This window comes from Harmonia axyridis, chromosome X (genome assembly GCF_914767665.1).
Source record: "Harmonia axyridis chromosome X, icHarAxyr1.1, whole genome shotgun sequence".
In the NCBI taxonomy this organism is placed as follows: Eukaryota; Metazoa; Arthropoda; class Insecta; order Coleoptera; family Coccinellidae; genus Harmonia; species Harmonia axyridis.
Genome location: NC_059508.1, coordinates 15075197 through 15101160, shown reverse-complemented (window position 1 = coordinate 15101160; position 25964 = coordinate 15075197). Strand labels below are relative to the sequence as shown.

The 25964-nt window shown below is 35.7% G+C and overlaps 2 protein-coding genes across 4 annotated transcripts in view; both read left to right on the top strand.

Annotated features, from left to right (window-relative positions):
- LOC123685668 (myocyte-specific enhancer factor 2) overlaps positions 1–25964 on the top strand; it is an 82708-nt gene that overhangs the window by 25383 nt on the left and 31361 nt on the right. The window lies entirely within an intron of this gene.
- LOC123686180 lies at positions 21956–25489 on the top strand. Its single transcript, XM_045626190.1, has one exon. It carries the CDS (start codon positions 21956–21958, stop codon positions 25487–25489), a length of 3534 nt encoding a protein of 1177 aa, XP_045482146.1.

The following is a 25964-nucleotide window of genomic DNA, read 5'->3' as shown; positions in this document are numbered from 1 at the left end:
GTCTTAATGATTGAATTATTGGTTGGCGTAGTGCATTATTTTGAAAGGATCTTACTTTGAAGGTAATGCCATAAATTTGAACGAATCTATTTACGAAATTATGTTTGAAACGTAGAAATGAACTGTTCTAAAGAATTGCCAACGGTTTTTGTGTAAAGAAGACAATCGTTTACAAAAATTATGGATCGCATCGTATATTCCCTATTTGCATAACTATCAAGATTTGAACTTCTGTAAAATATTGTTTACATAATGTCATGGCCAAGCTTGGAGAATGAAGTAAACGTTGTGTTTGGAATGAGGCTGACAATACAGGCATTTATTGAATGATATATTCATTAGTACCTTTCAAATAATATATGACTATGTATGAAAAGTTGCTTATCGTTTGGCACAAGATTATTTTGTAATAATGATAATCATTACGATTTTGTTGATGCAAAAAAGCTCTATATTTTGAGTTAGATATCTACGTATTCTAGAAGACCTAGGTAACAAAAAATTTGTTTCCCCGTTGAATAAATAAATACCAAAACTTTAGTAATTAATTTATTCATCACAGCTTAGTAACTTAATGTTTATTTATTAAGTTATTAGCATATCACATGAAGAAGACTTTGCATTGGAATATCTATGCCGAATTTTAGTTGAATATCTTGTGAAGCAAAGGTGCTATAAAAAAACTCGAAAACAAAGCGTTCACCATTGCCCTTATTTATAGGACTTATTTCATCAAAATAATAAGTTTTACTATTGTAGACTGGGGACTTTTCAATTGGCCTGTTATGTACTTCTTTGAGTTGCGGAGCCATCCAATTCAAATAGTTTATATAGGGTGTTTTTTTTTCGAGGTATATAACTTCAAGTTGGCATTACTGTTCAAGATGGCGACCGATTTAACAGCTGTCAAGTGATTTATTCTCAGTTTGGTTTGGCAATTCATCATGAATAGACTCACGCCTCAACAACGCTTGCAAATAGTGCAATTTTATTTCGAAAATAATGGTTCTGTGCGGAATACGTATCGCGCACTACGTCCATTTTATTTTGTTTAGCGATGAAGCGCACTTCTGGTTGAATGGCTACGTCAACAAACAAAACTGCCGTATTTGGAGTGAAGCTTATCCTCAAGTGTATGTCGAAACACCGTTACATCCAGAAAAACTGACTGTTTGGTGCGCTTTATGGGCTGTTGGAATCATTGGTCCGCACTTCTTCAAAAACATGATGGCCAGAACGTTACAGTCAATGGTGATCGGTATAGAGCCATGATTACTAACTTTTTCTTTCCTGAATTGAAAAACCATGATGTCCAGGAGCTGTGGTTCCAACAAGACGGCGCAACATGTCACACAGCTCGTGCCACAATCGATTTATTGAAAGACACGTTTGGTGACCGCCTAATTTCACGTTTTGGACCTATGAATTGGCATCCAAGATCTTGGGATTTAACACCGCTAGACTACTTTCTGTGGGGCTATGTAAAGTCATTGGTCTATGCGGATAAGCCACAAACCCTTGACCATTTGGAAGACAACATTCGCCGTGTTATTGCCGATATACGGCCACAAATGTTGGAAAAAGTCATCGAGAATTAGACGTCCAGATTGGACTACATCCGAGCCAGCCGTGGTGGTCATATGCCAGAAATCATAAAAATGTTATGCCACAAGATTATCTTGTGGATAAATAAAATTCATGTCAATCGAATAATCAATCGTTGTTTTATTGCAATTTAAAGTTCTATAGCTCTAAAAAAAACACTCTTTATATACTACTTTTTATTTGAAAATTTAGATTTCGGAAGAAATAAGTTCCTTTGCTAAATTTATTTATATTCAATATATGAATTTTTCAAACCAGTTGAGATATTATTCGATAAAAGATGGAATCGTAGATTATAATATGAGATTCTCAGTGTTTTTATATCGATATTTCCGATAAACTCAAACATCTTTTGGTGAAATACGTGTAGGTTTAATCAAATCGATCACAATGCATAATTACTCAGAACTTCTATTACATATTGAAAAATACCGATAATTCATACCGAATTGCTTCATACAATTTGCATATTTGAATGATTTAGGTATCTTATTTAGTCATCAGTCATGTGTACGAAACCCTTGCTATTCCAACCAGTCTGGGCAAACTGAAACGCAGCGTAATTGAAGGAAATATCATACATATGTATAAAAAAAATGTACACACCAGTGAGTATATCTCCTTGCGATTAGAAATGTTATTCATTATCTTTTTTTTTAACATCGCGTTTGTGCAGTAGTACAATTCATTATTAACAAGTATGAATATTATGGTCAACCTTGAACGCACGATAATTGCCAGCGATTCATGCCATTTTATGTGACAACAACCTATTGTGTAATTATTACAGTCTGTGAGGAACTCATATTTGCCCACTCTTATCTGTAGCTTTTCTGTTCAGATCAAAAGAGTCTTTTAGATGCGAGTTTTTCCACTATACGAAATCTATGTGGAAAGAATTTTTCAATATAAACTACTACCTTGATAAGAAAATTTGACGAGATAAGATTCGAACTATGCTGTTTGTTGAGAGGAATTGTTCGTCAATGTGAAATGGAGAGGTTTCCGAATAAGTCACCCAGATGTCAGCACTCTACAATTATTTCTACTCATAGAAACAGCCTGGTATACAGGGTGATTCACCAGGGTGGCCTATTAGACGTGTATGGAAAACTAATCATAATTTCGAGCTGAAAATTTGCATATTGGGGTTTGAGACAATGATCATGTTCCCTAAAATATTTTTAGATTTTAGCATCCTTTGAATTCCTCTTTGAAGATCTTGACGTCAGAGGGATTGATGAAAGCTTCTGCTAACGACAGTTTCTAAACGATGGAATTGAAGGATTGTCCAAGCGGAAGCTCTTAATGCAGTTTCCAATTAGCTGAAATGTTTTTTTCTTGAATTTTCGTCATAGTATTCCGTCAGCACTGAAGGGGTTACTTACGCACTATATCTCAACCTCAACTAATCATAATTTTGAGCTGAAAATTTGCATATTGGGGTTTAAGACAATGATCTTTCTTCCTGAAATATTTTCAGATTTCTACAACCTCCAGTTATACCGGAAACAGACTACAACTTCCTTATTTCAAATGGAACATCAAGTATGTTATTGCATCATTAGATGGCTTTTTTCATTACAATTTCGACAATGTGCCATACTTTGGATGAAAACTTAACGGTTCATGAGTTAATGGGATTCTTATGAAAAAAATGGTGGCGATGAGGACTCACATTTTTTTGAATATTTCGGCAGAAAAAGCTGCAAATACGTAGTATTATAAGACTGTTTGCGGTTTGGACCAAAAATGTACAGGGTGTTCATAAGAAGATCATGAACTTGGAAAACTCAAATTCATCAAAACTCAAGATTTTCAAATTAGAACCAATATTTTTTATTATTTCAGTCGATTCTACTTATGAAAATAGTGGAGGTAACTCAAGCAAACCCTTTACCTAAAATGAATACTTTGAAATGTAAAATTCATTTATCCAAACATCGAATTTTAGTTTATTTCTGTGTTTCCGGAAGTCACAGACCTTTGGTTAATTTACTCCCGCTAGACAATTTTGTAGATGAGGAAATTCAGATTATGAAAATTGAGATCAAGTGAAGATAGCAGTCGCTTTTATACGAGGAGCAGCCGTTTTACCAGTGGCGTAGGTAAAGAAATATATTAATTAGATCGTAACTACCGTTTATTCAAAATTTTCATAGATCTTTTGTGTCTTAATGTCGAATAGTATTGATCTACTTTTTGTCTTGGAAGGATTAACACAATCCTCTGATTTCTCAAAAGCAAAATACATATATGGATTTTTCCCTCTGAACCTCTTGTCCTCTGTTTGCGGTTTGGGTCAAAAATGTACAGGGTGTTCATAAGAAGATCATGAACTTGGAAAACTCAAATTCTTCAAAACTCAAGATTTTCAAATTAGAACCTATATTATTTATTATTTCAGACGATTCTACGTTCAAAAATAGTAGGGGTGACCTATACCTAAAATGAATACTTTAAGAGTTATCTAGCATGAACCTCAAAATAAATCAGTCAATTCAAGTCACAAGTGAATACAATGTTATTAATATATTATTTCAGTTGAATATTCGGTAGTAGGATCTTTCTAATTTATTATCGACTGATGCTTTAATGATCGGTATTCCTCTCTTCTCTTCACCATAGTAACTAAGGTGTAACTATGGTGACGGAAAGGAAGGGGTACCGAATATCTACTTATTTGATAATACATTAGTAAGATCCCACCAATTTAGTAGCTAAAGAATTTTCTTTGAATCAGAATGAATTCAAGGAAGCTGAACTTTGAAAACATTCTTTTTTAGAAGACTTTGGCACACCTTTAGTTCCAGAAACTTCGATGATAAGAGAAATTAAAAAATACGAGATTTTCGTGAATCAATCACTTTTAATCCAGTTGGTTATTTCCAAGGTATTTTATGTACATTTAACAAGTAACCTGCAATTGAAATTATCATATATTTTATCCAATGATGTTGATGAGATTGAAATAAGTTCTTCATTTTAGATTTATGATGTCTCGATAGTCAATTGCTAGTTGTGATAATGAAGATACAACGATTCTCTGAGAAAATAATGAATTCTTTCGAAATTTATAATGGAAAAAAATCCACTTACATTAAATAATGAAAGCAAGCCGTCGGTGAGTACTTAGGACAATTATTATAGACAGTAAGTTCATTCAAGGAAAACAACAATTCTTACAATGAAGTGGAAAATTTCAAACTCGTGAGGAACTTAAACTACCCGTTTCATTTTTTTTTCATTTCTTCCGGGAAATTTTTACTCAAATTGATCATAGATAAATATGAACTGACCAAATTTGTAAAATTCGGATGTTGGGATAACTAAATTTCACATTTCATGAATTATAATTAATTTTTCTTTGGGATTGTTGGGAATCCATAAACCAATACAATTTTCAATTACGAATAATTCATTACAATTCTTGAAATGTCAAATTTAGTTATGGAAACATCGAATTTTAGTTTCTTTCTATGTTTTTCGGAAATCGCAGACTACTCCACACAGTTATCAATAGCGGTTTTTCCTCATTTGAAGTTCTTCCTCGATAACTCTCAAAGTATTCATTTTTGTACGAAGAATCGAATGAAATAATGAAATAAGTATATAGGTTCTATTTCGAAAATCTTGAGTTTTGATGAATTTGAGTTGTCCAAGTTTATGATCTTCTTATAAACACCCTGTACATTTTCGGTCCAAGCCGCAAACAGTTTTATAAAACTACGTATTTGCGGACACAGAGAGAAACTAAAATTCGATGTTTGGATAACTAAATCTTACATTTCATGAATTATAATCACTTTTTTGTTTGGATTGTTGGGAAATACATAAACCAATACAATTTACAATTACGAATAAGTCACAGACTACTCCACACAGTTATAAAATGCGGTTTTTTCTCATTTAAAGTTCATCCTCGATAATTCTTCAAGTATTCATTTTAGGTATAGGGTTTGCTTGAGTAACCCCCACTATTTTTGTACGTAGAATCGAGGGAAATAATAAAAAATATAGGTTCTTGTTTGAAAATGTTGAGTTTCGATGAGTTTGAGTTGTCCAAGTTCATGATCTAGTAATAAACACTCTGTACATTTTTTATCTAAACCGTCTTATGATACTACGTCTCTGCAGAATCGAAAATAAAAAATTTAAAATCGAAAAAAGCTTTTTCTACCGAAAAAATGTGAGTCTACATCCCCAAATTTTTTTTGTAAGAATCCCATCAACTCATGAACCTTGGAGTTTTTTCACAAGGTATGGCATATTGCCGAAATTATCACAAAAGCTATTTAATAATGCAATAATCTACTGGGTGTACCATTTGAAATAAGGAAGAAGTAGTCAGTTTCTAGTATAACCGGAAGTTGTAGAGATCTGAAAATTGAAAAAGATCATTGTCTCAAGCCCCAATATGCAAATTTTCACTCAAAATTATTATTAGTTTTCCATAAACGTCTAATAGGCCATTCCGGTGAATCACCCTGTATAATGAAATCATATAATAAATATGTCCCTGAAGGATTTGAACCCCAAATTATTCGTTAAGAAATCGGAATATAATACACGGCTTTCCAATAAGAGGTGAAAATTTTAGTGTTGTGAGGAATTGAAACCGTGTGCGTCGTTCAAGAACAACTGAGAATATTGCTTTCCATTCCTTATCGTTAGGGTGAATAGATTGCCATATCGAGCAATGATAAATGATCTTTATAGCGGGAATTTCAACAATTTTAGCTTTTGGGACATGTTAGTGTTGTGTAATCGAAACCGTGCGCATCGCTCAAGAACAACTGTAAATATTGCTACTATAGCCCGTAGTGTTTACGAAAACTCAGGTTTGTGGATTCCTTGTCGATGGGAGATAAAAAAAGTTATTTTCATTACTTGAAAGCTGCAAATTTTATTCGAAAAAATGACTTGAGTGAAACTTTGTGTCCTCTATTCATGTTTCATTACTGCATATTTCATTCTTCAAAGATACATTTCGCAGAATTGGAAAATTTCAATAGGAAAATAGCCTAATCGATAAAGCCGGGTCTTGATTACTTGATATTGAACTTCAAATGTGCAGTTTATATTTAGACTCATATAAAGATCTCCATGTATGATTAATTTAAATTTAGTTTCAAAATCAATAATGTCAACCGAGTACAGGCGTATTTATAATAATTAATTCAGTCTGCTGCATTTATGACGAAGAGAAAAAAGTGTTATAGCACATTATTATTCATGTATGGACATTTTTACGTTAGAACATCTTATCGTACAGGAAAACCTTTCAGCTTGTCCTTGGAATAACAAAAAATGTGGAAATGAGAAAATGCACAGGAACGAACACTTCACGATATAGATAATTTTTGATACACCTTGAAGAATTAGAATAACACGGCTAGAAAATTCATAAAATGAATTCCCAAAAAAAAAATCTGGATATCGAAGCTTCCACATTAAAGTTATTATTATTGATATTTAAACCCTGTTAGTTTTATAACGAATTCCGAAATGAGCCTAATATTATGATTGATAACTAATATTGATTATTGATGAAACAGAAAATATTCAAATAGAGAAAACGCAGATGTCTATAATAGTCATAATACCCTAATGTGACCTTGACCAAAGTCGGAAAATCCCGAAAAATCATTTGTGGTCAGGATGTTATCATTCGTAATGCTAAGCGTATAATGGCATGAGCTACTTTGCGGACATATATCACTACATTGTTTTTACATGAGATAAAATTCGATTCAGAGAATCTATAGACAGCAATAATATAGGGTTTTTTGTTTCGAGGTATATAACTTTAAGTTGGCATTACTGTTCAAGATGGCGACCGATTTAACAGCTGTCAAATGATTTATTTTCAGTTTGGTTTGGCAATTCATCATGAATAGACTCACGCCTGAACAACGCATGCAAATAGTTCAATTTTATTTCGAAAATAATGGTTCTGTGCGGAATACGTATCGCGCACTACGTCCATTTTATTTTGCTTAGCGATGAAGCGCACTTCTGGTTGAATGGCTACGTCAACAAACAAAACTGCCGCATTTGGAGTGAAGCTAATCCTCAAGTGTATGTCGAAACACCGTTACATCCAGAAAAACTGACTGTACTTCTTCAAAAACGATGATGGCTAGAACGTTACAGTCAATGGTGATCGGTATAGAGCCATGATTATTAACTTTTTCATTCCTGAATTGAACAACCATGATGTCCAGAAAGGAACTGTGGTTCCAACAAGACGGCTCAACATGTCACACAACTCGTGCCACAACCGATTTATTGAAAGACACGTTTGGTGACCGCCTAATTTCACGTTTTGGACCTGTGAATTGGCCTCCAAGATCTTGTGATTTAACACCGCTAGACTACTTTCTGTGGGGCTATGTAAAGTCATTGGTCTATGCGGATTGACCATTTGGAGGACAACATTCGCCGTGTTATTGCCGATATACGGCCACAAATGTTGGAAAAAGTCATCGAAAATTGGACGTCCAGATTGGACCACATCCGGGCCAGCCGTGGCGGTCCTATGCCAGAAATCATATTTAAAATGTAATGCCACAAGATTATCTTGCTGATAAATAAAATTCATGTCAATCGAATAATCCATCGTTGTTTTATTGCAATTTAAAGTTCTATAGTTCTAAAAAAACAGATCCTATTTTTCCTGATTTGGGATACGCACATATCATGGATAAGTGTTTTTGATTTCATATTACAAACGTTTCTTGAATTTGAGGTTTCCTAATATCAAAATTGGGGAAAAGATAGTTATTGGTAGGTGAATTCAGTAATTCTTCGAATTTATATGTCTTGTAGATATTTGCATAATTCAAGATACCGTATATGTAGATAAATGAAAACAAATCGAACGTTGTGAACACATAGTCGTCCTCCATCGATATATGATAATGAATAACTTGGCTCTGGTTCCTGTCAAGGCCACTCATATTACTACCAAAGAGTGTATCGGAAGTCGACTTACCATTTTTAATTCATTCTGATATTTAGCAATTTAGAATAATGGAGGAGCATAAAGATGTTTTTCTCGTTTGTCTGTCTTACGAACCCTACGTTCTAGAAACGAGTTATTCCCTATAAGCTAGTGATTTTCCACATACATAAGGCTACAATTTTATTATGTTGTTCTCTACAAAATTGTTTGAATGTGAAAAAATTGCCAACCTTTGTAATGGTTGGAAGCAATTATCAAAAGGAAGCAATGTTCATTTGACTAATCCGCCTCTTTCAAGCTAACATTTTAAGGAAATAATCTTTTGATCTTGTGAATGGAAATGAAGGGTGTTTTTTTTTAAACCTTAGATCTTTAAATTGCAATAAAACAACGATGGATTATTTGATTGACATGAATTTCATTTATCCGCAAGATAATCTTGTGGCATTACATTTAAAATATGATTTCTGGCATATGGCTCGGATGTAGTCCAATCTGGACGTCCAATTTTCGATGACTTTTTCCAACATTTGTGGCCGTATATCGGCAATAACACGGCAAATGTTGTCTTCCAAATGGTCAAGGGTTTGTGGGTCATCCGCATAGACCAATGACTTTACATAGCCCCACAGAAAGTAGTCTAGCGGTGTTAAATCACAAGATCTTGGAGGCCAATTCACAGGTCCAAAACGTGAAATTAGGCGGTCACCAAACGTGTCTTTCAATAAATCGATTGTGGCACGAGCTGTGTGACATGTTGCGCCGTCTTGTTGGAATCACAGCTCCTGGATATCATGGTTGTTCAATTCAGGAATGAAAAAGTTCGTAATCATGGCTCTATACCGATCACCATTGACTGTAACGTTCTGGCCATCATCGTTTTTGAAGAAGTACGGACCAATGATTCTACCAGCCCATAAAGCGCACCAAACAGTCAGTTTTTCTGGATGTAACGGTGTTTCGACATACACTTGAGGATTAGCTTCACTCCAAATGCGGCAGTTTTGTTTGTTGACGTAGTCATTCAACCAGAAGTGCGCTTCATCGCTAAACAAAATAAAATGGACGTAGTGCGCGATACCATTATTTTCGAAATAAAATTGCACTATTTGCAAGCATTGTTCAGGCGTGAGTCTGTGAGTCTATTCATGATGAATTGCCAAACCAAACTGAGAATAAATCACTTGACAGCTGTTAAATCGGTCGCCATCTTGAACAGTAATGCCAACTTAAAGTTATATACCTCGAAAAAAACACCCTTTAGAAGTCCAATTCTTTGGTCCAATTCATTTTGACGTTGTCGAAAAGTTCAAGATGCCAAAACATCTTGGTTTTTGGTTTTGTGAAAAATAGGTTGGTTAGTTAAATAGAACACTAGGCCTCCTATTACCTAACAATGAGAATTAGGTACACAAATTTAACCAGGCGCGGATCCAGGGGGGGGAACTGGGAGAACGTTCTTCCCCCCCCGCAAATGGCCCGGGCACCTCTTAAATTTTGCAGGCCTTCTAGAATTTGACAAACTAAGGCTCAAATAATTACTATTTTTCTATGAATGCAGTTCTTAAATATTTTTGCCAATGGTGTTTTTAATGGGAGCTACTCAATTCATCATTCTCCAAAATTCCAGTATCTTTTGGCTTTTGAGTATCTAAAAGTTCACCCCCCCCCCCCGAAAGTGGGGCCTGGATCCGCGCCTGAATTTAACTCTGACTAGCAGAGTGAAAGATATGCAATTTTCAATAGCAGATATCAACAAGATAAGAAATTTCAATATCGTGGGGAGAGTCTGTTCCTAAAGCTCTCGTTATACTTGTCAAAGACATTAACTATTTGCTCTTCCTGATGTAATAACAGCACCTTTCCAGAAAGGGCCACCTTGTTTATTAAACCTTCAAATGTATGTAATGTATATCATGCAACAATTCTTTGGAATTGGCATCTTCATATGATTTGGAAATATCTCAATCACCAACACACCTAGGATTTCGGTTTGTAAAAAAGGAATTATTTGCATGTAATTCTCTGAAAGAACCAAAATTTCCAACAATGGTTATTGTTTTCTACCTTCCCAAGAGAATATCCAAATCATTCAATGAAAAGACTTCACATATTCTCCCTGTGAACTAGCAGCTACTTGTGTAAAACACTCAAATAGTTTAGAGGCGTCTTATCAATCTACCGGCCAAAGTTAGAATCCAAAAAGATTGAATGTTTTCATTTCATTTTCCTTTTTTTTATAATCTTTGAATCATTTCATATGTCATAATACAGGGAGATTCACCGGGATGGCCTATTAGACGTTTATGGAAAACTAATCATAATTTCTAGCTGAAAATTTGCATATTGGAAACAGACTACTACTTCCTTATTTCAAACGGCACACCCAGTATATTATTGCATCATTAGATAGCTTTTTTGACGACAATTTCGGAAAGATGCCATACCTTGGGTATAAACTCAACGGTTCATGAGTTAATTGAATTCTTATAAACAAAAAAGGTGGCGATTTTGAATTTTTTAAAATTTTTCGGCAGAAAAAGCTTTTTTCGAAAAACCATTTTTTATTTTCGATTCTGCAAATACGTAGTATTTTAAGACTATTTTCAGTATGTATCAAGAATGTACAGGATGTTCATAAGAAGATCATGTTTGTAGAATCGACTGAAATAATAAAAAATATAGATTCTAATTCGATAATTTTGAATTTTGATGAATTTGAGATGTCCAAAATCATGATCTTCTTATGAACTCCCTGTACATTTTTGGTCCAAACCGCAAACAGTCTTATAATACTACGTATCGAAAGAGAAAAAGATGTTTCTCGAAAGAAACTTTTTCTGCCGAAAAATTTTTTAAAAATGTGAGTCCTCATCGCCACCATTTTTTCATTATTTTCCATAAGAATCCCATTAACTCATGAACTGTTGAGTTTCATCCAAGGTATGGCATAATGCCGAAATTGTCGTCAAAAATCTATCTAGTGATGCAATAATATACTGGGTGTGCCTTTGAATTAAGGAAGTAGTAGTCTGTTTCCGGTATAACCGGGAGTTGTAGAAATCTGAAAATATTTTAGAAAGAAAGATCATTGTCTTAAACCCCAATATGCAAATTTTCAGCTCAAAATTATGATTAGTTTTCCATAAACGTCTAATAGGCCATTCCGGTGAATCCCCTGTATAATGAAATCATATAATAAATATTTGAAGTTGAGATATAGTGCGTAAAAGTAACCCCTTTTGTGCTAAGGGGAAAATATGACGAATATTCAAGAAAAAAATATTTCAGTTAATTGGAAACTGCATTAAGAGCTTCCGCTTGGACAATCCTTCAATTCCATCGTTGAGAAACTGTCGTTAGCAGCAGCTTTCGTCAATCCCACTGACGTCAAGATCTTCACAGAGGGGTTCAAAGGATGCTCTAGTTTCATAGGAACAACGTAAACGTTAAAACAAGAAGGTATTTTTCTTTTGGGATGGAATGGTCATCAATCAGAGAAACCTGAGGAATATTCACCAGAAATCGTCTCAAGTATTCTCTTTGAAACCTTTTCGTAAACAGATGTTTGCACTGGACATCTTTAGTGTGCTCATTTGTTCGAGTTAAGATGCTATTATTTCGTACGAATTTCTTTTCACTTATCTCTAGAGGAAAAACACTACTTGAAAATTTCCCAGAATGTGTAGAATCCAAAAATCGGATAGAAAAAAGTGCAAGTATTTTCGTTATATACTTAGTCGAATCAATCAATAAAATGATACAATATTCCCATGAAGGAACTTTTATTTTTTTGAAAATTTTCTAAGGGTCAGGTATGGAAAATTTTACGAAAATTTTTGGACAAAAAATTTTTCAGGTGAGATCGAAATTCGGCTAATCAGAGATCGTCAATTATGGCATCGCTCACCGATTCTTCGTAAAGCTCCCGGTTTAGAGGAAATTTGAACTCGAAATTTGGGAAAAAATTGAATTTGCCTGTAAAAATCGTTATATCTCCCGAATTATTCGTCACAGACCCCTCAAATGGAACGTTTTTCAAACTTCAAGTTCCGCTCTAAAACATAGTGAGGTTTCAAGTGCGTAGCCCTCGTCCAGAAGAAGTGACAGCTTCGGAAAAATTATGAATTTTTTCTTTGGAAATTTCAGATTTTTGCCTATAATTTATGAAATAATGTACTGATCGCCCAACTGCAAGCATTTTCGTAATCTACATAGCCGAATCAATTGATAAAATGATACAATATTCCCATGAAGGAACTTTTATTTTTTTGCAAATTTTCTAAGGGTCAGGTATGGAAAATTTTAAGAAAATTTTTGGACGAAAAATTTTTCAGGTGAGATCGAAATTCGGCTAATCAGAGATCGTCAATTATGGCATCGCTCACCGATTCTTCGTAAAGCTCCCGGTTTAGAGGAAATTTGAACTCGAAATTTGGGAAAAAATTGAATTTGCCTCTAAAAATCGATATATCTCCCGAATTATTCGTCACAGACCTCTCAAATGAAACGTTTTTCAAACTTCAAGTTCCGCTCTAAAACATAGTGAGGTTTCAAGTGCGTATACCTCGTCCAGAAGAAGTGACAGCTTCGGAAAAATAATCAATTTTTTCTTTGGAAATTTCAGATTTTTGCCTATAATTTATGAAATAATGTACTGATCGCCCAACTGCAAGCATTTTCGTAATCTACATAGCCGAATCAATTGATAAAATGATACAATATTCCCATGAAGGAACTTTTATTTTTTTGCAAATTTTCTAAGGGTCAGGTATGGAAAATTTTAAGAAAATTTTTGGACGAAAAATTTTTCAGGTGAGATCGAAATTCGGCTAATCAGAGATCGTCAATTATGGCATCGCTCACCGATTCTTCGTAAAGCTCCCGGTTTAGAGGAAATTTGAACTCGAAATTTGGGAAAAAATTGAATTTGCCTCTAAAAATCGTTATATCTCCCGAATTATTCGTCACAGACCTCTCAAATGAAACGTTTTTCAAACTTCAAGTTCCGCTCTAAAACATAGTGAGGTTTCAAGTGCGTATACCTCGTCCAGAAGAAGTGACAGCTTCGGAAAAATAATCAATTTTTTCTTTGGAAATTTCAGATTTTTGCCTATAATTTATGAAATAATGTACTGATCGCCCAACTGCAAGCATTTTCGTAATCTACATAGCCGAATCAATTGATAAAATGATACAATATTCCCATGAAGGAACTTTTATTTTTTTGCAAATTTTCTAAGGGTCAGGTATGGAAAATTTTAAGAAAATTTTTGGACGAAAAATTTTTCAGGTGAGATCGAAATTCGGCTAATCAGAGATCGTCAATTATGGCATCGCTCACCGATTCTTCGTAAAGCTCCCGGTTTAGAGGAAATTTGAACTCGAAATTTGGGAAAAAATTGAATTTGCCTCTAAAAATCGTTATATCTCCCGAATTATTCGTCACAGACCCCTCAAATGAAACGTTTTTCAAACTTCAAGTTCCGCTCTAAAACATAGTGAGGTTTCAAGTGCGTATACCTCGTCCAGAAGAAGTGACAGCTTCGGAAAAATAATCAATTTTTTCTTTGGAAATTTCAGATTTTTGCCTATAATTTATGAAATAATGTACTGATCGCCCAACTGCAAGCATTTTCGTAATCTACATAGTCGAATCAATTGATAAAATGATACAATATTCCCATGAAGGAACTTTTATTTTTTTGAAAATTTTACGAAAATTTATGGACAAAAAATTTTTCAGGTGAGATCGAAATTCGGCTAATCAGAGATCGTCTACTATGGCATCGCTCACCGATTCTTCGTAAAGCTCCCGGTTTAGAGGAAATTTGAACTCGAAATTTGGGAAAAAATTGAATTTGCCTCTAAAAATCGTTATATCTCCCGAATTATTCGTCACAGACCCCTCAAATGAAACGTTTTTCAAACTTCAAGTTCCGCTCTAAAACATAGTGAGGTTTCAAGTGCATAGCCCTCGTCCAGAAGAAGTGACAGCTTCGGAAAAATTATCAATTTTATCTTTGGAAATTTCAGATTTTTGCCTATAATTTATGAAATAATGTACTGATCGCCCAACTGCAAGCATTTTCGTAATCTACATAGTCGAATCAATTGATAAAATGATACAATATTCCCATGAAGGAACTTTTATTTTTTTGAAAATTTTCTAAGGGTCAGGTATGGAAAATTTTAAGAAAATTTATGGACAAAAAATTTTTCAGGTGAGATCGAAATTCGACTAATCAGAGATCGTCAATTATGGCATCGCTCACCGATTCTTCGTGAAGCTCCCGGTTTAGAGGAAATTTGAACTCGAATTTTGGGAAAAAATCGAATTTGCCTGTAAAAATCGTTATATCTCCCGAATTATTCGTCACAGACCCCTCAAATAAAACGTATTTCAAACTTCAAGTTCCGCTCTAAAACATAGTGAGGTTTCAAGTGCGTAGCCCTCGTCCAGAAGAAGTGACAGCTTCGGAAAAATTATCAATTTTTTCTTTGGAAATTTCAGATTTTTGCCTATAATTTATGAAATAATGTACTGATCGCCCAACTGCAAGCATTTTCGTAATCTACATAGTCGAATCAATCAATAAAATGATACAATATTCCCATGAAGGAACTTTTATTTTTTTGAAAATTTTCTAAGGGTCAGGTATGGAAAATTTTAAGAAAATTTTTGGACAAAAAATTTTTCAGGTGAGATCGAAATTCGGCTAATCAGAGATCGTCAATTATGGCATCGCTCACCGATTCTTCGTAAAGCTCCCGGTTTAGAGGAAATTTGAACTCGAAATTTGGGAAAAAATTGAATTTGCCTCTAAAAATCGTTATATCTCCCGAATTATTCGTCACAGACCCCTCAAATGAAACGTTTTTCAAACTTCAAGTTGCGCTCTAAAACAAAGTGAGGTTTCAAGTGCGTAGCCCTCGTCCAGAAGAAGTGACAGCTTCGGAAAAATTATCAATTTTTTCTTTGGAAATTTCAGATTTTTGCCTATAATTTATGAAATAATGTACTGATCGCCCAACTGCAAGCATTTTCGTAATCTACATAGTCGAATCAATCAATAAAATGATACAATATTCCCATGAAGGAACTTTTATTTTTTTGAAAATTTTCTAAGGGTCAGGTATGGAAAATTTTAAGAAAATTTTTGGACAAAAAATTTTTCAGGTGAGATCGAAATTCGGCTAATCAGAGATCGTCAATTATGGCATCGCTCACCGATTCTTCGTAAAGCTCCCGGTTTAGAGGAAATTTGAACTCGAAATTTGGGAAAAAATTGAATTTGCCTCTAAAAATCGTTATATCTCCCGAATTATTCGTCACAGACCCCTCAAATGAAACGTTTTTCAAACTTCAAGTTGCGCTCTAAAACAAAGTGAGGTTTCAAGTGCGTAGCCCTCGTCCAGAAGAAGTGACAGCTTCGCAAAAATTATCAATTTTTTCTTTGGAAATTTCAGATTTTTGCCTATAATTTATGAAATAATGTACTGATCGCCCAACTGCAAGCATTTTCGTAATCTACATAGTCGAATCAATCAATAAAATGATACAATATTCCCATGAAGGAACTTTTATTTTTTTGAAAATTTTCTAAGGGTCAGGTATGGAAAATTTTACGAAAATTTTTGGACAAAAAATTTTTCAGGTGAGATCGAAATTCGGCTAATCAGAGATCGTCAATTATGGCATCGCTCACCGATTCTTCGTAAAGCTCCCGGTTTAGAGGAAATTTGAACTCGAAATTTGGGAAAAAATTGAATTTGCCTCTAAAAATCGTTATATCTCCCGAATTATTCGTCACAGACCCCTCAAATGAAACGTTTTTCAAACTTCAAGTTGCGCTCTAAAACAAAGTGAGGTTTCAAGTGCGTAGCCCTCGTCCAGAAGAAGTGACAGCTTCGGAAAAATTATCAATTTTTTCTTTGGAAATTTCAGATTTTTGCCTATAATTTATGAAATAATGTACTGATCGCCCAACTGCAAGCATTTTCGTAATCTACATAGTCGAATCAATCAATAAAATGATACAATATTCCCATGAAGGAACTTTTATTTTTTTGAAAATTTTCTAAGGGTCAGGTATGGAAAATTTTAAGAAAATTTTTGGACAAAAAATTTTTCAGGTGAGATCGAAATTCGGCTAATCAGAGATCGTCAATTATGGCATCGCTCACCGATTCTTCGTAAAGCTCCCGGTTTAGAGGAAATTTGAACTCGAAATTTGGGAAAAAATTGAATTTGCCTCTAAAAATCGTTATATCTCCCGAATTATTCGTCACAGACCCCTCAAATAAAATGTTTTTCAAACTTCAAGTTCCGCTCTAAAACATAGTGAGGTTTCAAGTGCGTAGCTCTCGTCCAGAAGAAGTGACAGCTTCGGAAAAATTATCAATTTTTTCTTTGGAAATTTCAGATTTTTGCCTATAATTTATGAAATAATGTACTGATCGCCCAACTGCAAGCATTTTCGTAATCTACATAGTCGAATCAATTGATAAAATGATACAATATTCCCATGAAGGAACTTTTATTTTTTTGAAAATTTTCTAAGGGTCAGGTATGGAAAATTTTACGAAAATTTTTGGACAAAAAATTTTTCAGGTGAGATCGAAATTCGGCTAATCAGAGATCGTCAATTATGGCATCGCTCACCGATTATTCGTAGAGCTCACGGTTTCGAGGAAATTTGAACTCGAAATTTGGGAAAAAATTGTAAGTGTATATACCCCATGCAGGGGACAAGTACTAATACTACTTGACTTGAACTTGAGTGATTTCAAGTCAAGCTCAAGTGAAATAGCTTGAATATCAAGTCAAGCCGTGAATCCCTATATGAAATAGTGTCACTCGAGTAATAAGAAAGATAATGGAGTGAATCAAAAAAGAGAATACCATAGTAGTCGATGCCTTCATTCAAAGTAAAAAAAAAATGTCCAACTTGATGAAGTACAGAGTGTAACGAATGTCATGAAAAAAATAGGTTATAATTGCTACAGTCGGTATTTGGAAAATATAGGTTTTCATGCGCATACGCATTCAAAAAAGAGATAAGTCCAAATCGGACAAGTAGTTTTGTCGAAAATGTATCTTAAACTTTTGCCTAAGTTTTTAGTTGTGCGTTACTTCATCGTCGAAGTGTGTATGTACCTCATTCAGGGGGCAAGTCTTGCCGGACAGGGTCCATCGCTTTGGAGATGACTCCCGGAGATGAGGCAGCTCACGGGCGAGACGGTTTATCATTCCTCCTCAAGTGGGACGCGAGAGGAAGGAAGTAATCCGACGCACTTGGCACTCTTGGCAGCCGCATCGCCCCATAAAAGGCATGGGCACTTGAGAAGGGGGCCGTTTAACTTCTCCTATGTTTTGTAAACGTTGCCGCCGTCATTGCTTCCCTAGATCCTGTGCGCGAATGCTGCCGCCAGTGGCGTGCGTCGCCCGATTCACGATTGGGAATTGGCATGATGACAGTGCACGAGAATCAATATTATGTTTCGTAGGTTCGGAAAGAAGCATTTGAAATGAGTCTACCTTACAATTATTGTAACTTTTGATATGAAAAAAACACTGTTATTAAACCTTGCTCTGTATGCAGGGTGAATCAATTAACTGGGAAAATTTTAGTATCAGTATGACGTGTGACCTTCCTCAACTCTAATTACAGCTTCTAAACGTCTTTGCATGCACTTGATGAGCCTTCAAATATTCTCTTGTGGAATATTCTTCCATTCATAAATCAATACTATATGTCTTAGGTTCGGAAACTATCATTTGATTTGGTTTTGCTTCCGAGTCTATCGAACAAGCATTGTGACTTTTGTCATAAAAAAACCACTGCTATTGAACCTTGCCTGTATATCGGTTGAATCAATTAACTGGAAAAATGTCAGTACCAGTATGACGTGTGACTTCTTTTAGCTCTGATTACAGCTGGATTAGGGATTGATCAAGCCTAGTAGCTTGAAATTTTAACAAACTACTTGACTTGAAAATCAAGCTCGTGAAGAATTACATACTTGAGCTTGACTTGACTTGATTTTAGTTATTTATTGCTTGACTTGATATCGAGCTACTTGGTATTACTTAAGCTTGATATGCACGCGTCGCACGGCATATATTTTTGCAATCTCGTGCGCGTTTGGACTAAATAAGGGGATTCCTCGAGCACCGAGAGACTGGAGCATTCGCCAGTGTGACTTTATCAGTAGTTTTCTCACATTTCTATGAAGACTGTTGGTAGATTTTGGTAGTTTCAGAAATATCTTTCCAAACTTGGCCGAAATGGTCGAGGATTTTTTATCTAGGCCAGCATCTTCAGCTCCTGTTGAAAGATAATTTTCCAGAGCTGCTCTTACAGTTACAAAAAGGCGCAATAGGTTAGACGACAAATCTATAAGATGCTTCATGTGTCTTAGATCCTGGATGGAAAATTATGGAATCAAACAAAGCCTGGAGATTTCTCAATAATGAGAAACTTTGTAATTTTATTATTTTTCATTTTGTTATGATCTATAGTGATGTAAATAATGTTTCTATTTCAAAAAAATTGATACTTTCGGTTCTTTCATACAATAAGTTCACTAAATACAAGTGTTCTTTGCAAGGTTCCTTCTCATTTCATCATTTTTTTTATTGATGTGACACTACTCAATAAAACTTCTAAAAATTAAGTAGCTTGATATGATGCAAGTATTTGATAAACGAATATTTGACTTGAGATTGAAAAACTACTACTTGACTTGAAATCATGTCAAGCTCAAGCCAAGTAGCTCGAAAATCAAGCCAAGCCGTGAATCCCTACATATTCTTGGTTAGTCTTCGAATACTTATTTTTTTGTGGAATAATCTTCCCTTTCATGACAAAGAGCTTCAAGAAGCTCTTGTAAATTATTGGGCGATGGAACCATAGTTCTAACCAGCCTTCCCAGTTGGTCTCATAGATGTTCGATGGGATTCAAGTCAGGACTTGGTGATGGCCAGATTGTTCAGGTTCCAAGTACCTAAAAAACTTTCATTTTTCTTTCTTTAATTTCGGACTTAAATTTATTTTAGTTAATTTTGGTTTGTGGAATGAGAATGTTTTGTTGGAAGAAATTCAAGTTTTATTTCAATTTTTCGCGCGCATGTGTTGGTCAAATTTAATACCATACCTGCAGCGAACACATGTGGAAGAAGCAAGAGAGAAGTTTTGAGTTTTGGGTTTTTCGATGTGCTGCAGAGAGAAAACATAAAATTTCTACAATTACCAGTGATTTCGACATTGTTGGTGATCAGGATTGTGCCTTAAAATAGCAGGATAATTGAGGTTTACAAACAATCAGTGAAGGTAGGTCGATTTGACCAGTACTCGATTTATTTTCATTACTTTTTTATACAGTCCATTAAATTCATAAATACGCCTCAGTCGGCGACATTGGTCCAATCAGAGCCGAATTTTCTTTTAATAGACGTTCTCATTTCAAAATTCCATCGTTTCAAATTGAAAATATTCATTTAATTTTGTTTTGCATTTGATAAGCAGCGGAAAGAGCATCAGAACTCTGTCCCATATTTCTCTTATCATAACTGCACATCTGTTTCATGTTATCTTGAATATTTTCATGCTCGTCGTCAGTACGAGAATTTTACGTTTGTTTTCATCCGGAAAATAAATTGTTTTTCATTTTTCAGACAATTTAATTTTATTTGCATACAAATATTTTGGTGAAGAATAAATATATTGAGGATAGACTCATTATATTATTGTTTTCTTTTTTTATTATCACGTCTTTGCAGAATATCGAATTTTATTCATTCATTTCGATAAAATGAGTGTCAATAAATTAAAACAAGCAAAAGCCTTGCGCCAACTTCAAATAGATGAAATCTTGGAATTACTAGCGCTCGCCCAACTTGCTGTAACTGATCAAAGTTTGCACGTCCGATTTAATTTGCGGTGTTCCAATTTAGATGATATTCTCGAAGAATTTAAAACAATGCATAATTCGATTATCTCCATTTTGTCAACAATCGAAAATCCAGATATGATCGCTGAAAAGGAGATAAAAACTAGCTTTATGGATAATTTCTTTACTGTCAAGACCATTTTCACTAATTTATTCAACGAAGAAACCTCCTCGAATATTGATACAACGTCAACAACGCCAAATGTCAAGCTTCCAAAAATTTCTTTACCGACATTTGATGGAAGTTATAGGAATTGGCCTACTTTTTTCGACATTTTTAATAGTTTGATTCACACAAATTCCACCTTATCAGATATTGATAAATTTCAATATTTACTCAGTTCGTTGTCTTCTGAAACGAGAAATCTTCTGAAGGGATATCAGTTAACAAAAGAAAATTATCAATTGGCTTTCGAAACGTTAACTGAAAGATATCAAAACAAGAGGCTTTTAGCAAATTCTTTTTGGAAGGAAATATGTAACGCACCTAAACTAACCAATGAGTCAGTGGATGGTCTGAGAAATTTATTAGCAATATTTTCGGAGAATTTAACAGCTTTGAAAAATCTTAATTTGCCTATTGAAGATTGGGATTTTATTCTATTTCATTCGCTCATACAGAAATTAGATATAGCAACAATTAAGAGATTTGAGCTGCAAGAATGTTCCACAGAAATTCCTTCGTATCGTGCTCTTTATAAATTTCTCAAAAATCAATGTATTTCTTTAGAGTCACTTAAGTTCTCGGTTTCACAACGCGTGAATGCATCATCAAGTGATAAGCCTTATAAAAAAAGTTCAACATTTCTTACTCAGTCAAATTCGCCGAACAAATTTTCATGCAGCTATTGTAATGCTAACCATTCAATTTATAAATGCTCTTCTTTTCTCAATGAACCTCCATCAGCAAGATTGCAAATCGTTAAAGACAAAAATTGGTGTATTAACTGCCTTCATTCGGGACATAGAGTATCGGGGTGTTCGTCGAAATCTACTTGCCGTCATTGTCATAAGAGTCATCACACATTGTTGCATTTAGGGACAATTGATCCATCTCCTGAAACAATTGATCCTTGTAATGAAATTCCATCTACTTCCATGGTATGCCGCTCTCAAGTGTTAACAAACATATCTGCATCGCCAGCTACTGTGTTGCTAGCTACTGCGCGGGTTGAAGTCTTAGATGCTCGAGGTCAATATCAAAATATTCGCATTCTTTTAGATCCAGGCTCCCAAACGAATATAATCACACAAAAATGCGTAAAAAGGTTAGGACTTGAATGTTTTAAAACCCCTCTTGCTATCTTTGGCCTTGGTGAAACATCAGCATCTGTTTCTGATTCCATAACATGTACAATTCGTCCGATAGGGTCCATAAATCCATCTTACACTATTGATGCAGTCGTATTGCCGAAGATTTGTTCTAATATGCCTAACAACTTTCTACCCTACCATGAGTGGTATTCTCTTTCTAATATCAAACTGGCTGACCCAACCTTTCATTCTCCTGGTCCAGTTGATATGCTAGTAGGAGCAGCTATCTTTCCTCTCATTCTGAGAACAGGTCGTTTGCCAGGTAATCTGAAACAACCTTCTGCGTTACAAACTGTATTCGGTTGGATATTGATGGGAAACACCTCTAGTCCATCAGCTAGCATCAGCTCTTTTCACTTAACAGCTAATTCTGTAATTGACTCAACTCTTAGACAATTTTGGGAAATTGAAGAAATTCCTAAATCTGAAATTTCTTCACCAGATGATGCCCTGTGTGAGAAGATATTTGACGATAATTACTCTCGTGATTCAACAGGTCGTTACACGGTTATGTTACCCTTCAAAGAAGGGATAAACAAATCCTTTGGAGATACATATACCATGGCCTTGCGACGTCTGTTTTCACTGGAACGAAGATTCAAAACCTCTCCTGATTTCTATAACGAGTACAAGATGTTCATGAAAGATTACCTCGATTGTGGTCACATGACTTTACTCCCAAATGCCAGTCCATCTGTTGACGAATATTATATACCACATCATGCTGTTATCAACCGAAATAGTCCTTCTACAAAACTTAGAGTAGTATTTGACTCCTCAGCGAAGGTTTCAGGCAATGTGTCCCTGAATGAGATTCTTTTGACCGGTCCAAAGCTCCAGAAAGATGTGATGGCTCTTCTGCTCAATTTTCGGTTTTATAAGGTTGTTTTCACTGCTGACATCAAACAAATGTACAGGCAGATTCTCGTTCACCCATCACATAGACGATTTCAGCGAATTCTTTTCAGATTCTCTCTCTCAGATCCAGTTCGAGTATACGAGTTGAACACTGTTACGTATGGTGTTGCTTCATCTCCCTATATAGCTCTTCGGACGTTGAAACAATTATCTTCTGATGAGGCGATGGCTTTTCCTTCAGCGGTGAGCGTTTTACGGTCCGAAACATATGTAGACGACATCTTATCAGGTGGAGATAGCTTGGAGGAGGCTCGAGGTTTGCGGGACGAGTTGATTTCTTTATTGAGGCGTGGTGGATTTGAACTCAGAAAATGGTCCAGTAACAGAACTGAGCTAATAGATCATTTTCCTCCAGATCATCGACATCAAGAATCGTTGAATTTCGATGATTCTGTATTGAAAATTCTGGGACTCAGGTGGTTTCCAGCCGGAGATCATTTCTCCTATGTTATAGATTCTACCGAAAGACCAATTACAAAACGAACAATTCTTTCAGACTTGGCACGAATCTTTGACCCAATTGGTTTTCTGACACCATTCACTTTCCTGGCCAAACATCTCATCCAACACCTTTGGACTCTAGGTCTGCAGTGGGACGATGTTCCTCCATCGGAACTAACGGATCGTTGGAATCAATGTAAATCCGAGTTGCAGGTTCTTTCCACTCTGCGAATACCACGCAGAATCTTCACTCAATCATTTACTAAATGTGAAGCCCACGGATTTGGGGACAGCAGCGAGAAGGGGTATGCCGCTGTTGTTTACTTCCGATTTATCAATCCAGATGGTTCAATAAATATTTCTTTGATTGGCGCAAAGTCTCGGGTTTCACCAATCAAACGCATTTCTTTACCTAAGTTGGAGTTATGTGCCGCTCTTCTCCTTTCAAAATTACTTTCCTTCATAATAAAATCATATGGACCCTCATTGAAAGTGGATGAAATATTCGCATGGTCAGACTCCACCGTGGTTCTTCATTGGATCAAGTCATCGCCCTATCGCTGGAAGAGTTTCGTGAGCAATCGTACCTCCCAAATTCAGGAATTAGTTCCTCCTGATCGATGGTATTATGTGAAGTCTCAAGATAATCCGGCAGATTGTGCCTCTAGAGGCATGTCTCCGTCTGGTTTACTCGACCATTCCTTATGGTGGGCGGGACCTCCTTGGCTTCAGTCCAAGGATCCAATAGGAAAACCTGGTGATCCAAAAATTGAAGAAATGCTAACTGGAGAAGAACGGCAGGTTGTTTTATCAACCTTCGCCTCATCCGACGTATTTGACGATCTTATAATGAGATATTCCTCTTTCTTTAAACTTCAACAGGTTGTAATTTATCTATTTCGTTTTTCCTTCAATCTCAGAAGTCCTCACTCCAAACGAATCGGTAGTATCTTATCCGTGGAAAGAAAACAAGCTCTCAATTTTCTCATCAAATGTGTTCAGCAGAGAGTTTTTGGTGAGGAAATTCAAAATCTTCGATTAAACCGTCCTATTACCGTGAAATATCTTCAAAAACTCAATCTCTTCATTGGAGATGATGACATTTTGAGAGTGGGTGGTCGATTAACGTTTTCTGGCCTTCAGTATGACCATAAATTTCCAGCATTATTGCCTAATAAACATTTGTTCACGGATATATTCATTCAACATTTTCATCGGTTGTACCTTCATCCCGGTTCACAAACGTTACAGTTTCTTCTATCCCAGCAAGTTTGGATTTTGTCTGCAAGAAAGGCTATTCGTAGAGTTACTTCCAAATGTCTCGTTTGCTTCCGCTCCAATCCCAAACCTCTACAGCCCTTGATGGGCAATCTTCCATCGTACCGCGTCAATCAATTAAAGCCCTTTCAATGTGTAGGAGTCGATTTTGGCGGTCCTTTTCTTGTTACGATGTCAAAAGGTCGGGGCATCAAATCAACTAAAGCGTATATTTGCCTCTTTGTGTGCTTTTCGACAAAAGCTCTGCATTTAGAACTAGTGTCAGATTTGACTAGTGAGGCATTTCTGGCTGCTTTAAAACGGTTCATTGCGCGCAGAGGTAGGTGCACTAGAATTTTTAGTGACGGTGGCAGTAATTTCAAGGGTGCTCAGAGAGAACTCATTTCATACATGAAGTGCGCTGTGGAAGCAGAGAAAATAGACTGGGATTTCAATCCTCCTTCAGCTCCTCATTTTGGAGGGTTGTGGGAAATCGGTATTAAATCTGTTAAATCACATCTATACAAACTGATTGGTGATCAAATTCTTTCTTATGAGGAAATGTATACCGTGCTGGTTCAAATCGAGGCGGTCTTGAACTCCCGACCACTTTGTCCTCTCAGTACAGATCCAAATGACTTATCGGTACTCACTCCGGGGCATTTTCTCACACTGGCTCCTATTTCCGATATTCCTGAGCCTGACTTATCCAATGTGTCCCTCAATAGATTATCTAGGTGGCAGTTGATCACTCGGTTGCATCAAGATTTCTGGAAAAGGTGGCATGTCGAATATTTGAATACGTTGCAACAACGGACCAAATGGTTCACACCACGAGATTCCCAATTATCTGTGGGACAACTTGTGTTGATCAGGGATGAGCAACTGCCTCCTCGACGTTGGCGCATGGCTCGCGTGATTGATGTCCATTTGGGCAAGGACGGTATAGCACGAGTGGCTACCGTTCGCACTGTTAGCGGTATTCTGCAAAGACCGGTAGTAAAATTGTGCCCTCTTCCGGGGCAAGCATGAGCATATAAAATAATGCTATTTTAGGTGGGCGGAATGTTCAGGTTCCAAGTACCTAAAAAACTTTCATTTTTCTTTCTTTAATTTCGGACTTAAATTTATTTTAGTTAATTTTGGTTTGTGGAATGAGAATGTTTTGTTGGAAGAAATTCAAGTTTTATTTCAATTTTTCGCGCGCATGTGTTGGTCAAATTTAATACCATACCTGCAGCGAACACATGTGGAAGAAGCAAGAGAGAAGTTTTGAGTTTTGGGTTTTTCGATGTGCTGCAGAGAGAAAACATAAAATTTCTACAATTACCAGTGATTTCGACATTGTTGGTGATCAGGATTGTGCCTTAAAATAGCAGGATAATTGAGGTTTACAAACAATCAGTGAAGGTAGGTCGATTTGACCAGTACTCGATTTATTTTCATTACTTTTTTATACAGTCCATTAAATTCATAAATACGCCTCAGTCGGCGACACAGATGAACG